Below are 12581 nucleotides of genomic sequence, written 5' to 3' on the forward strand. Positions count from 1 at the left end.
AACACGTGGTGTGGCCACATCAACATCCAGGCAGCCAGCACAGCTGGACTGCAAGCTCACACCAGCATCAACCAGCGGGGATGTGAGCAAGCCTTCAGGTGACAGCAGCCCTGGCCTCGGGTCTCCCAGCTGAAGCCTTAATGTTCTAGGCAGAGAGCTGTCCCCACCATGCGGGTCTCAAATTCCAACCACAGTGATCCAAAGACAAAAATTACTGTAAGTGACTAAGTTTTAAGGTGATCTGTTATGCAGCAAAGGCAACACAGGAAGCACAAGAGGACAAGGACCAGGAAGGGGGTATCTGAGTGAGGCCCAAAACAGGCATTTCTAGAGGCCTCCTGGAGTCTAAGGCCAGGCCTTGAGGAATGGAGTCTGGATTTCACCTTGATCTTGGGGAGGTCGCGGAGGACCTCAAGATGGGTGGTCCTGCCTGCTGTCCCCGTGAGCCTGCCAGCCATAGCCACACAGAGCACAATATGGCTGCTGACCCTGGCCCAGCAGGAACCACGTCAGGTTCGGTGTTCTGAGCACCTCACATTTATTCATCTAACCCTTGGGAGTAATACTATCATCACCCTATCTGAGTTACAGAAACTTGGCAGAGAAAGTGATAAGCCTGTGACCACCTGCCTAGGGCGGTGGGGGCCAAGTGAGGGAGGGAGGTACAGGGACAAGGCAGAACCAGAGAGGGAAGAAGTGGGGTCTGGACCAGCAGTGTCCATGGCCTGTCTGTGGACCGAGTCAGTTCCAGATGAAACTCTCAAGCACCCAAAGAAATGAGGACACCAAAGACAGTGTTTACTCCACCATGAAACTGTTTATTCCAAATTTTTATTGGTAAATGCCTTGTCCTTGAATTGCGGGATAGAGCCTGCCAGCCACCTTGGCACAGACTGGGTCCCCGGGTCCTTCTTGGGTTACTAGTCTCAGGCACCAACATCAGCAAACCCCGCCTATGCACAAAAGTAGGTGCTGAGTGCACAAGGCTGAGCAGGAAGAGGGTGAAGCCTCTGACCGGTTGGCAGAATTGCCAGGCCCCCCTCACGGAATCCATCCCAATGCAACGAGAATGAGAGACCAAAAGGTCAATCAGAAAGGAACTAAAACCCAGACCCCAAAATAGCTGGAAGCAGAGATGGAAACTTTAGGAGAGAACGTTACAGCTGGAGGTCTCAGGGAGACAGCAGAAAACACTCAGCAAGACCACCCAAGTGCAGAATGGAAACTAGCCTGCCATGGCAGGACGAGCAGGCACAGCTCGCTTAGTGTGGTGTGGCTCCCACAATGGAGCATGTTCCCAGAAAGTGAAGTCAGCACCACAAACCCAGGCAGAGTGGGGGATGCAGGGTGAGGGTGTGTCTGCAATGCCCTTGGCAGCTGCCAGCACAGTGGCCAGTGGGCACGCCCCCGTGGCAAGATTTAAGGTGAGATGAGCAGAGGACTAAGTCAAAGCCATAGAGTGTGGCGACTGGGAAGGGAGGCAGGACCACGGGAGCCTGAGAATGCCAGGGAGTAAGGGGAAACAGTGAAGTCCCAGAGACACGGAGGCATGTAAGCCGACCTCACTGGATGAGAAACGAGCATCTGGAGGAGCAGAGGCAGTCAGAACAGAACACTCAGAAGTAGGAAGGTGGGATCCTCCTCCTCCAGGAGGCTGAGAGGGCCAGCAGGTACAATGGAATGACCATATGAGGATACAGGCCAATCCTGCTGGAAGGGGAGGCAGGCATCAGTGCCACAGGGGCAGTGCCCAGGGCTGGAGACCAGAGCAAGGTAGGGCCAAGAGAGCTGACGTGTGGTCAATGTGTGTGACCCGGGCAAGGAGGTGGACAGGGCGCCAACAGTCTTCAGGGAGTAAGGGGAGTAACTGGGATGACAAAAGACGGGGAAGGACACAGAGCCAATGAATCGTTTCTTACATGTATTTGTGCACAAGCAAGGGTGCCGACACCTCACCACACCTCACCAGCGGGTGAGATGCCGCTGGTCCAGCTGGGCCTGTGGTTCGGTTTGTGTGAACATGGGGCTGGCCAAGTGGGCCGTGAGGGCCCAGGGAACAAACGGTGGGTGGGCATGGAGGGCAGTCTGCAGAGGGATGCGAGAATAACTAAGCGTCCCCACAGTAAGGTGGTACTCACTGTCCAAGGGTCTCGCTTGGTGGATGGGAAGCTGCCTGCTGACACTCCAGAAGCGACCCACAGGTCCTACGAAGAGAGTCCTTGTAGGGAAGCCTCCTGTCCTGACCCACAGAAGGTGCCCCCCTCAACACACACACTGCCTGACTCTGAAATGCCAGACAGGACTGCTTCTAAAGGTCTGGTCTCGCGGAAACACACCTTTGGTGTTGGGTAGCTCTCGAATCCTGAGAAAACGGGGAGTTTCCTCTCCTGGATACAAGACCGTGAGATCCAGAAGGACTGGGAGGGCCCAGGGCCTCCAGCCAAGGTTGCAGTCCACTCCTTCATCCACGGCCCCTTGCCCTTTCCCGAGGGTCCGGAGGGCAGGCAAGGCCTCAGGGCGGAACCCTCAACATTGATCTACCCATGCCCAGCAGCCCTAGCCGAGAGTATCTGCCATCTCTGAGTCGACATGGTGCTCAAAGTTCACAGCCACACCCCCTTCCTGTGTCAGCTCCAGGCACCTCAGATCTCAGATGTGGCCTGACCTAGAGACAAGGACGGGACAGAGCCTTAAAACGCCAAAGCCCCAAGGAACAGGGGAAGGCTGCTGGCCACAGGTAGCCATGTCCAGGATTCCCAGCTGCTCAGGTCAGACCTGCTCTGCCAGAGCCTCTAACACCCGGAACAGTACAGAGAGCTGGGCCTTGGCTTCTCCAAGGGAAAGAGACCCTCACACACATGGGACCGGCCAACATGAGCTCACGGGGTCAGAGGAAGCCACGAACTCCCAGTCATACAGGAAAAAGATTCCCAAGCCACGATCATCGTTTCAAAGGAGTATTTTGTACGTAGGTCTTCTGGAGCCCAGGACACCAGGCAGGGGGAGACCCTGGCTGCCCCGGGCACTCACAGAAGCCAGTTCCTAGTGGCTCATGTCCTTGCCCTTGACAGGAGATACGAGAGGATGAAGAAGGCCACGATCAGGCCTGCGGCCATACCACATAGAAGCTTCCGGTTGTCTCGCCCAGACCTCGCCATTGTGGAAAAGCGCTTCACACTCCCTGTGAGCAGGCCTGTCATGCTTGTGAAATCCGAGTCCTGAGGGAGGAATCCCAGCACAGTCACACAGGGGGGGACATCTCCACGACCGACACGCAGGTGCTGCAGGCACGCTGGGAGCCTGCACAGCAAGCGGTGTGGGGCAGAGCTGACCGCGATGCCCGCGCACACTGCAGACCCTTACCATGCTGTCCAGGTACCGGTTCTGGTCTTCTGCGTCCCTATCGATGTCCAGGGCCAGCTGGTCAGGACACAGAGGGGGCAAGGTCAGGCCAGAGAAGGGACACTGGATGGCGCCTGACCCCCCGTAAGACCAGCAGACCCTGCCAACAACTCTGCCAGACACAGTACCACCAGCAGAGATCAGGATTCAGGTGTCACCCGGACCTCACACGGATGGACGCTGCCATGGACGAGACAAGGAAGATGGGAACTACGTGAAACCCGTCCCAGCCTCTACCCTCCCTCTGGTCCCCACTCCAGGGTGCTAGGTGGAGGTGAAGGGACGACCACCACTGACCGATTTGAGCCTGGTGACCTTGGAAGCCAAGTTGTCGGCCATCCGCTTATTCTCCCGGTCTAGAATCTCCTCCACAGCGGCGGGGCTCTGAGCTGCGAGAAGGGAGAGTCTGAGGGGGAGCATCCACCTGTGAGCACTGCCCTTGACCCCTGCATGTCAGCCCTTTGTGGCCTCAGGGCTCTCACTCCAATCCCACCCAGCCATGCTGGAAGTCTCAGAGGACTGAGCTCACATCTGTTGAGCGGGCCCAACCCTAACCCGGGATCCAGTGCATGGACGTCACACATGACAGGCTGTGTAAAGGATAGTGCGTGTAAGCACCTGTCATGTGAGCACATGTCCTGTAAACATATCTAGGCACCCCAAAGGGGTACAGTCCTACTAGCACTTTCTGATATTGTCACAGAACCTGCACGATCCCTCCACAGATGGCATCATAAGGATAGATAGGATAGTTATTTCTGGCAGGAAGAGCACCCAGGAGGGAAGCAGAAAGGCCCTGGCAGGGATGGCCCATGAACTGGGTTCTGAAGAGATGACAAGTGACCAAAGAGGAAACAAATTCGCAAAACTCCCAACACCCAAAAGTGGGGGCTGAGGTCGATCCTGAGTGCAGGCCCTAGGTCTGCTCACCTCTACACCCCACACCTTACAGGACGCCCTGACCCATGACTAGTGATGCTGAATCTGTCACATCAGGTGGGTGGGAACCATTTCCCCCCAAGTTCGGAGTGCAATTTTGCGGCGGCCAGGATGCCTTAATATGCCACCGAGGCACAGCCTTAGGAATCACTGATGAATACAAACCCCAAAAGAAAGGCTGTTAACGTCCTGCCAACCACTTCATGTTCGTTAACCCCTTAACAGTTACAAGAGCCCAGCGACACAGGCCATCAGCATCCCAATCCCAGATGAGAACAGGGGCTTCCCCGAGGGCAAACGGGCCAGCCGAGGCCACCCCACCACGCAAAAGCCTCCTCTCCCACGCCAGCTTCCGGGACCTGTGGCCCGTGGCCCGCCAGAGGCCCCAGGCAGAACGACCTCGTAGGGTCAGGAGCCCCAGAGACCCCTGCAGGGCCCCAGAGACCCCTCCCCCCGCGCGCAGCCTGGCTCCGCCCGCCGGCAGTTCTCCCCGCCGCGGCCACTCAGCGGGGCAGGGGCGGGCGGAGGCGGCTCCAGCGGGCAGCCGCATCGTCCACGGCCGGCCGCGCCGCCATCCGGCTCGCTCCCCCGCGCTCACCCCGCGCCCAGTCAGCCATCGCTCCCGGCCCCGGCCGGGGTCTCCGTCAACGGCACGGCCACAACCTCCGCAGACGTGGCGCAGCAGCGGGAAGGGCCCTGCGGCCCTGCCCCTTCCGCCCGGGCACGCCGACTTCCTGCCGAGGTCCGGCCGCCGGGGTGACGTGATGGGAGCCGAACCCGCCTGAGGTCTGTTCCGCCGCCGGACAAGGGGAGGGGACGGGCCGTCGGCTCCGGGGACGGCTTGCTGGTTGGTGCTTTCCTCTGCCAATTACTGCGTTGACAGACACTTCTACCAGCCAACCGCGCCGAAGGCGGGGTCAGGTCCTCCGTAGGAAGGGCTCCCAGGCCTTTTATCAGGCGAGATAGGCTGGAAGGGGTCTCAATGGGCATCCGCCTCCGCCAGGCTGCGGTGGGAGTCCCGGCCCCGGTTACTGCCGGTGGGACAGTGGAGATCAAGGCCTGGGGCGAGCGGGCGCTGCAGAAGATGCAGGGGTGAAAGCACTCTGAAGGAAAATGAACCAGACGAAGGGTCAGAGTGTGGGGGTGGTGGGGACAGTAGGAACCGGGCGCTTGCCTTTGCACCCGGGCGCTGAGGGCGCGGTGCGAAGGAGATAGTCAACATAGGCTTGTTGCACAGTGGATACCTCCGACCCTACTGGAGCGTTTGCTCTGTGTCATTTAGTCCTCCTAACAACACACTGAAACGAGAATTTCTACCATCTCTGCTTTTCAAAAGAGGAAGCTGAGTCGAGGCCAGACTGTGTCTGGGTTACACACCCAGAAGTTGCTGCACAAGATAATGCTTTGCCTTCATCCTGACCCCTCCCCACTCTCCCCTTTCTTTAAGCTTCAAGGAGGTCTGCTTCTCTCCCACCACGACCATTCCCATCTGCTCTTTTTGTTTTGCATGACCTTCCCCCAGATCACTTCTTATCGTCCAGTCTCCAAAAGTGGCATTTCATCAGATCCCTTTGCGGCCCACCAGGCTCTCCGCCTTTTTTCTTAAAAAACAGGACTATGGCTGCCTATCGGCGTCTTATTTGTCCGTGTTTCCTTGTGTTCACCTTTGGAACACAACCTCTACGAAAGCAGGGACCTCGCATGCAGTAGGCACTCAAACCCCTGTTTACTACATCAGGTGGTCTCCGGGCTGCAAAGTCCTTTCTTTTCCACCTGGACTTTCCCCTCGACTTCCACTCGTTCGGTCCATCAAGAGGGGCGTGGATGGGAGGGGTTGGTAGGGCGGGCTGAGGTCCTCGCCTGCTGGGAATTCCAGTCCAAGAAGCAGGGGTCCCTGTTAGGTTCGGAGGCTACTCGGCCCCAAAGTCGGACGATCACCGAGTAGGATCTCCGGGCAAAATCTTCAAGCTCCAGTCAGCTGGTCCAGGTCTCGCCTCCTTAAGGAGCTCGCAGCCCTGACACACCCCGGAGCCGCAGCGCACGCCCATCCCGGCCTCTCCCAGCGCAGCCCGGCCCCGCCCCACAGCCCCGCGCGTGCCCGTCCCAGATTCCTCCGCGCGCAGCCCTAATACAGCCCCGAGGGAGATGCCGTGCACGCCGGTCCCGACCTCCCCGGCGCACAACCCAGACTCCGCCCCGCGTCGCCGCGTACGCCGGTCCCGGCTTCCCCCGCGCGCAGTCCTGGCCCCGCCCCGCGGCGCCGCGCACCCCTATCCCGGCTTCCCCCGCGCGGCGAGTCAGGGCGGAGCGAGCGGGCTCATCCTGGAGTCGGAAAGCCAAGCCTCTCCCACCCGCCCGGCGCGGTATCCCGGGGGCGCCATGGAGCCCCGGGTGGTTGCGGATGCTGTGGAGACGGGAGAGGAGGATGTGATTATGGAGGCTCTGCGCACGTACAACCGGGAGGTGAGCGAGAGCCGTGAACGTGGTACACGAAAGAAGAGGTGGGGCAGGGTGGGGCGCGAGCGCGGCGGGCGGGGCGCCGAGTCGGTGAGGAGTTGCTACCGGGAGAGAGTCCGGGTGCGCTCGCCGCTGGGCGGGTGGGGCGGGCCGCCGTCTGTTTCCCATCCACGGAGCGCGGGTCCTGCCTGGTGTGGATCTGTGCCCCTGAGCCCCTGGGTCTCTCTGCAGAACTCCCAGAGTTTCACGTTTGATGATGCCCAACAGGAGGACAGGAAGGTGGGTGCTGACCGAGGGGTAAAGGGGAAGGGATGGGCGGTCCCGGGAAAAGGGGCCTGGTGGAGCCGCTCTTCTTCCTGCCCACAGAGACTGGCGGAGCTGCTGGTCGCGGTTCTGGAGCGGGGCTTGCCACCGTCCCGCCGCGTCACCTGGCTGCAGAGCATCCGCATCCTGACCAGAGACCGCAGCTGCCTGGAGCCTTTCACCAGCCGCCAGAGCCTGCAGGCACTTGCCTCCTATGCTGGCATCGCCTTGGAGGGGTCCGTCCCTGAGCCTCTGGACATGGACGTTGTACTCGAGTCCCTTAAGTGCCTGTGCAACCTCGTGCTCAGCAGCCCGGTGGCACAGGTGCTGGCCGCAGAAGCCCGCCTAGTGGTGAGGCTCGCAGAGCGTGTGGGGCTGTATCACAAGAGCAGCTTCCCACACGAAGTCCAGTTTTTTGACTTGCGCCTCCTCTTCCTGCTCACGGCACTTCGCACTGATGCGCGCCAGCAGCTGTTTCAGGAGTTGCAGGGGGTGCGCCTGCTGACTGCTGCCTTGGAGCTGACACTGGGAATGACCCCTGATGGGGGCCCTCCTGAGCTCCTTCCTCCCCAGGAGACTGAGCGGGCCATGGAGATCCTCAAAGTGCTCTTCAACATCACCTTTGACTCCATTAAGAGGGAAGTGGATGAGGTGAGGGCTGACCTGAGTCCGTGGGTAGAGCTTAGCAGTGTGGACGTTTCCTGGATCTGTCTGCCTGTAGGAATACTGGCAAGTTTCTGGGCATCAGATGGGGAGAGGGCAGGTGGAGCTCTTAGCTTATCGGGAGGAGGCAAGGAGATGCACGTTTTGGGCAGGGAGCCTTGGAGAAGATTTCTGAGAGAGGTGGAGGGCATGTCTGGCTCTTCCAGCCTAGCAGGAGGGCTGTTTGGTGCGTGGGGAGGCTGTAGGAGATTTCCCACCATGAGGCCATGACCATGTGGCTAGAGTACTCTGTGACTTCATCCCAAGAGGACTTAGTGACGTTCTTGATCACAGAAACACTCTGAAGGTAGAGTAGAAGAGGGCAAGTAGAGGAGATGCATGGTCTCTGCACATGATCCTGGAGCGGTGCTTCCTCTCACAAGAACACCTTTCTTTTTGGTCAGGAAGATGCTGCCCTTTATCGGCACCTGGGGACTATCCTGCGGCACTGTATGATGGTCGCTGCTGCTGGAGACCGCACAGAAGAGTTTCACGGGTGAGGGTGCGGCCTCTCGAGATGGAAGGGAAGTGTGTTCGCGTGTCTGAACAGTGCTTCCCAGCTCTGGCTGTGGGCTAGGCTCCACCCTAGAGAGTCTTCATCTGTCTGGCTGGGAGCAGACATCAGTGTGTCTCTACAGTACTACGTGATCAGGACAAGTGTCTGGATCTGCGGACAGGAACGTGTCCCTGGAACTTGGGTGGTAGCAACAGGCAGTGTGGTATCTACAGGGCAACGTGGTTACTCACCTCTCTTCTCCATGACCTGTGTTTAGGCAGGTTCTGGCTTGCTTTTTTTTTTTAATTTTTTTTCTAATGTTTATTTATCTTTGAGAGACAGAGCACGAGCAGGGGAGGTGAGAGCGAGAGGGAGACACAGTATCTGAAGCAGGCTCCAGGCTCCCAGCTGTCAGCACAGAGCCCGATGTGGGGCTTGAACTCACAAACTGTGAGATCATGACCTGAGCTGAAGCCGGACGCTTGACTGACTGAGCCACCCAGGCGCCCTCAGGTTCTGGCTTTCAAGAGTGTCTGTGGTGCTTCAACCCAGACAGAGGGTGCCCCTTTCCTTGGGAACTCACCCCACTGAGTGGGATGAGCCTCTGAGGTTAGTCCTACTCTAAGTTCTGGCCTCTTGCTGGCCATTAAGTCCCTGGACGCTAGTTCACATCACATGTGGCCTCTGCAGGGGGCACCAAGGGTTGTACTTGTGCAGGGGGACCAGACTTACCAAGCCCCTCTCCCCCATCTGTCTTCAGCCACACAGTGAATCTCTTGGGAAATTTGCCCCTCAAGTGTCTGGACGTCCTTCTTACCCTGGAGCCACACGAAGGTTCCCTGGAGTTCCTGGGAGCAAACATGGATGTGATTCATGTCCTCCTCAGCTTCCTAGAAAAGCGTCTGCACCAGGTGGGCAGAGGGACCTACCGTGTGGGTACCTCAGTGGCTCTGACTTTCCCCAGCAGCTGTGGTCCGTGCTTTTTCACGGTACCCACTGGTAAGTGGAGATCAGCCTGACAGTGTGAGTCAGGCAATTTCTCCATCTGCTCTGTGGTCCAGCCACCAGACTCCTCCTCCCTGAGAAATACGGGGACCCTCACACACATATTTGAAGGTTTTCATTTCGTTGGTTATCACGCGTTTTAAAACAAAGTACTTACCTTTTAGATCTCTTTGTGGATCTCTTTTGAGTGATCTGAGAAGTCCCCAGCCCTTGCTTGTGACTGTAGAACTTCAGTGTTGCTGCACACAGGTGGCCCGTGGGAACAAGCATCCCTGCAGGGACCCACAGGCATCTTGAGCCAGAGGCTCCCTGGTTCTTGGGCCTGCACACAGGACATTGGCCAGACCTCTGACCAGCTTCTCTGGGAGCTTGCAGACATCACACAAGCTACAGAATGCAAGGGAGTGGGATTAGATGGACACCTCCAGAATCCACATCGCGCATATATGCTGTGAGCTGGAGTACAAACGCCTGGCGTTGGATGTGATGGCTGTGACTGTCCCTACCACTGCTGCTGCTGGGGTTGGGGTCCAGGGAGATAACTCAGGAGAAGGCCGGGGAAGGACAGGAGCTCTCTGGATCCATGAAGCTCACAGAGTAGAGATTTTCTTTTTGTGTTCTGGCTGTTGTTTTCTGAGGACAGGTCATGTGCCAGTGGTGTGCTAATAACTGAATGCTCTGTATTTCCCGTGCGACCTTGGTATGTAGGCGAGGAAGTGAGAGCAGATGAGTTATTTGCCCCAGGTCACAGAGCATGTGAGTGTATCCTAAGTTAAGTTCCATTTGTGGCCCTCTTGAAAGTCACACAAATTCACAAGAATGTGCCCAGTCTTGGCCCCTCAGCTGACTAATCAGGGCAAGGCCACTTCCTGAGCGCCTCCTGCCAGGACCGTCTGGTGTGCGTGTGTTTGCCCCCCCCCCCCCCACTTCAAGTCAGGTGGGGGCACAGCCCCGGTGACAGAGGCTCCTCTGCAGACGCACAGGCTGAAAGAGAGCGTGGCCCCCGTGCTGAGCGTGCTGACGGAGTGTGCCCGCATGCACCGCCCTGCAAGGAAGTTCCTGAAGGCCCAGGTATGGGGCACAGGGCCGGGGCGGGACCCTGCTTACAGACCCCAGCTGCTGCAGGCCCAGGCTGAGGGATGGCTGCCTCCCCAGGTGCTGCCCCCACTGCGGGACGTGAGGACGCGGCCCGAGGTCGGGGAGCTGTTGCGGAACAAGCTTGTTCGCCTCATGACGCACCTGGATACTGATGTGAAGAGAGTGGCAGCTGAGTTCCTGTTTGTCCTGTGCTCGGAGAGTGGTGAGTGGCAGGATCTGGCCCAGCGCCTATCCCTCCCAGCCACCTCACACACTGATCTCTGCCCTGCTTCTCAGTGCCCCGATTCATCAAGTACACGGGCTACGGGAATGCTGCTGGCCTCCTGGCTGCCAGGGGCCTCATGGCTGGGGGCCGGCCTGAGGGCCAGTATTCGGAGGACGAGGACACGGACACAGAGGAGTACAAAGAAGCCAAGGCCAGGTGTGTGCCCCTACACCCTCGGCTCCTCTCACTTACCCTGGTCCCTGTTCCCACACCCATATGGACTCGCAGGGTGGGTGGGACAAGATGACAGATGGCTGAACTTTTTGGGAGTCAGGCACTGGTCGCATAAGTAACCTATCTTGATGTCAGGATGTTTTGTGAGTGTGGGCTGAGTGGGGCCAGGCAGTCGGGGGACCAGGATATCCCCCGAGCAGGGGCTGGGTCCTTGCTGCTCCTGGAAAGAGCCCTCTTGTGGCTGCCCTGCTTCCACCCACCCCATGCAGCCGCCTCCTGTCCTAGAGAGTCGCTAATGCATTCCCCACAATCCCTCCCCTGGGAAGCAGCATAAACCCAGTGACCGGGAGGGTGGAGGAAGAACCGCCCAACCCCATGGAGGGCATGACAGAGGAGCAGAAGGAACATGAGGCCATGAAGCTGGTGAACATGTTTGACAAGCTCTCCAGGTACGTGTTGTGTCAAGGAGGGGCCCACAGCTGGGAGAAGGGGGAACAGAAGCCCAGGACCCGTGTCCGGTCCTGTGAGCGCCAGGAAGTGGGGTTAAAGTTGGGCTTAGCAAGGCTGTGTCGGAAACAGGAAATGCCCCAGGAAAGGATTAGACTTGAGGTTGGTATTACATTTGTTTCGTAGATGACAAAAATTGAGACCTGGAGAAATAAGAATTCTAGAGTGCATAAGGTCTCAAAGCCACTGGGTAGCAGTTTGGATTCAGGCCTGTTTGGCCAGGGGTGAACCCGACTTCTGCCCCACATGCCGTGCCCCTTCCCCACCATGCTTTTCCCCCACAGGCACAGAGTCATCCAGCCTATGGGGATGAGTCCCCGGGGTCAGCTCACATCCCTGCAGGATGCCATTTGTGAGACCATGGAAGGGCAGCTCTCCTCGGAACCCGACTCAGACCCCGACTGAGGACACCCACTCTTCTGTTCCCCCTTCAGAACTGGTGCTGCTTCCAGAGATGGCCTTGGGACTGTGACCCAGGGAAGCCATGCTTGGAGACCCTTTTCTCTTTACTTCCAAAGTTCTGTTAATGGTTTGTCTCTGGTCCAATTTCTTATCTTTAGGACTGTGAGGGCCTGGTCCTGCTGCAACTCTGGGAACTCCACCATGATCTCCACAGATGAGGTGGTCTTGTGTGCCAAGAGGATGTGTGCAGAGGCTGCTGCCTGGGGGCAGGAGCTGAGCATGGGCACATGCACAGGCAAGCATGTCCAGGGCTGGCATACCGGCCCAGAGCTTCTGTGTCAGGCAGGCGCTGCAGCTAACAGGAAAAGAACTTGCTAGGACCCTGTATCCTAATGTCAGAAACATACTTTCAAGGTATGCTCTATTTCTGTCCCCACTGAGCTCAGGACTGGGAGCCTCCTGTGCGTTCTTGGTCCTCGCTCAGCACTCTACTGTAAGTGTCCACAGCAGCCAAGCTCTCATTGGTTGTGACAGTGGAATCCTGGCCTTCCCACTGGCGTAGACAAATACACGAAGGGAAACGCACCTCGTCAAACCACAAGTCTGGATTTCTGTCGTGTACCACAAAGCATCACTGAAATATCTTGGAATAAAGAGTTTCGAGCAAGAATGTGTGTGAGGAATTAATTTCATTGTTCTCAGAATTCAGTCCTTTTCCTAGATCATCATTCATGTCTTTTGTTCTTGTGGAGGCCACCAGACCCTCTCTGAGGACTCTCTTAAACGCGTGGCAGCTGGTGAAACAGCGCCCAAGGGAGCACACGCAGGGTG

General features: G+C 57.9%; 2 protein-coding genes across 3 annotated transcripts; one reads left to right on the forward strand and one right to left on the reverse strand.

Moving 5' to 3' along the window:
* Positions 1–797: 797 nt before the first annotated feature.
* Positions 798–5093, reverse strand: BET1L (Bet1 golgi vesicular membrane trafficking protein like). Of its 2 annotated transcripts, XM_086676454.1 has the most exons (5): positions 4940–5093; positions 3700–3791; positions 3364–3420; positions 3119–3218; positions 798–2665 (listed from the first exon to the last, which is right to left on the reverse strand). In XM_086676454.1, the coding sequence occupies exons 1-5, from the start codon at positions 4956–4958 to the stop codon at positions 2643–2645; spliced, it is 291 nt and encodes a 96-aa protein (XP_086532580.1). In that variant the 5' UTR covers positions 4959–5093; the 3' UTR covers positions 798–2642. The 2 variants fall into 2 exon arrangements, with proteins under 2 accessions (XP_086532580.1, XP_086532579.1); XM_086676453.1 differs by having other exon boundaries at positions 798–3218.
* A 1493-nt stretch (positions 5094–6586) lies between these two features.
* RIC8A (RIC8 guanine nucleotide exchange factor A) lies at positions 6587–12420 on the forward strand. The gene is made up of 10 exons (XM_025915594.2): positions 6587–6804; positions 7030–7077; positions 7165–7752; positions 8208–8299; positions 9060–9210; positions 10280–10375; positions 10460–10604; positions 10679–10823; positions 11171–11290; positions 11633–12420. The coding sequence occupies exons 1-10, from the start codon at positions 6721–6723 to the stop codon at positions 11751–11753; spliced, it is 1590 nt and encodes a 529-aa protein (XP_025771379.1). The 5' UTR covers positions 6587–6720; the 3' UTR covers positions 11754–12420.
* The last annotated feature ends 161 nt before the right edge of the window (positions 12421–12581 follow it).

The sequence above is a fragment of the Puma concolor genome, chromosome D1 (assembly GCF_028749965.1).
Source record: "Puma concolor isolate L17-30 chromosome D1, mPumCon1.1.hap2, whole genome shotgun sequence".
Lineage (NCBI taxonomy): Eukaryota > Metazoa > Chordata > Mammalia > Carnivora > Felidae > Puma > Puma concolor.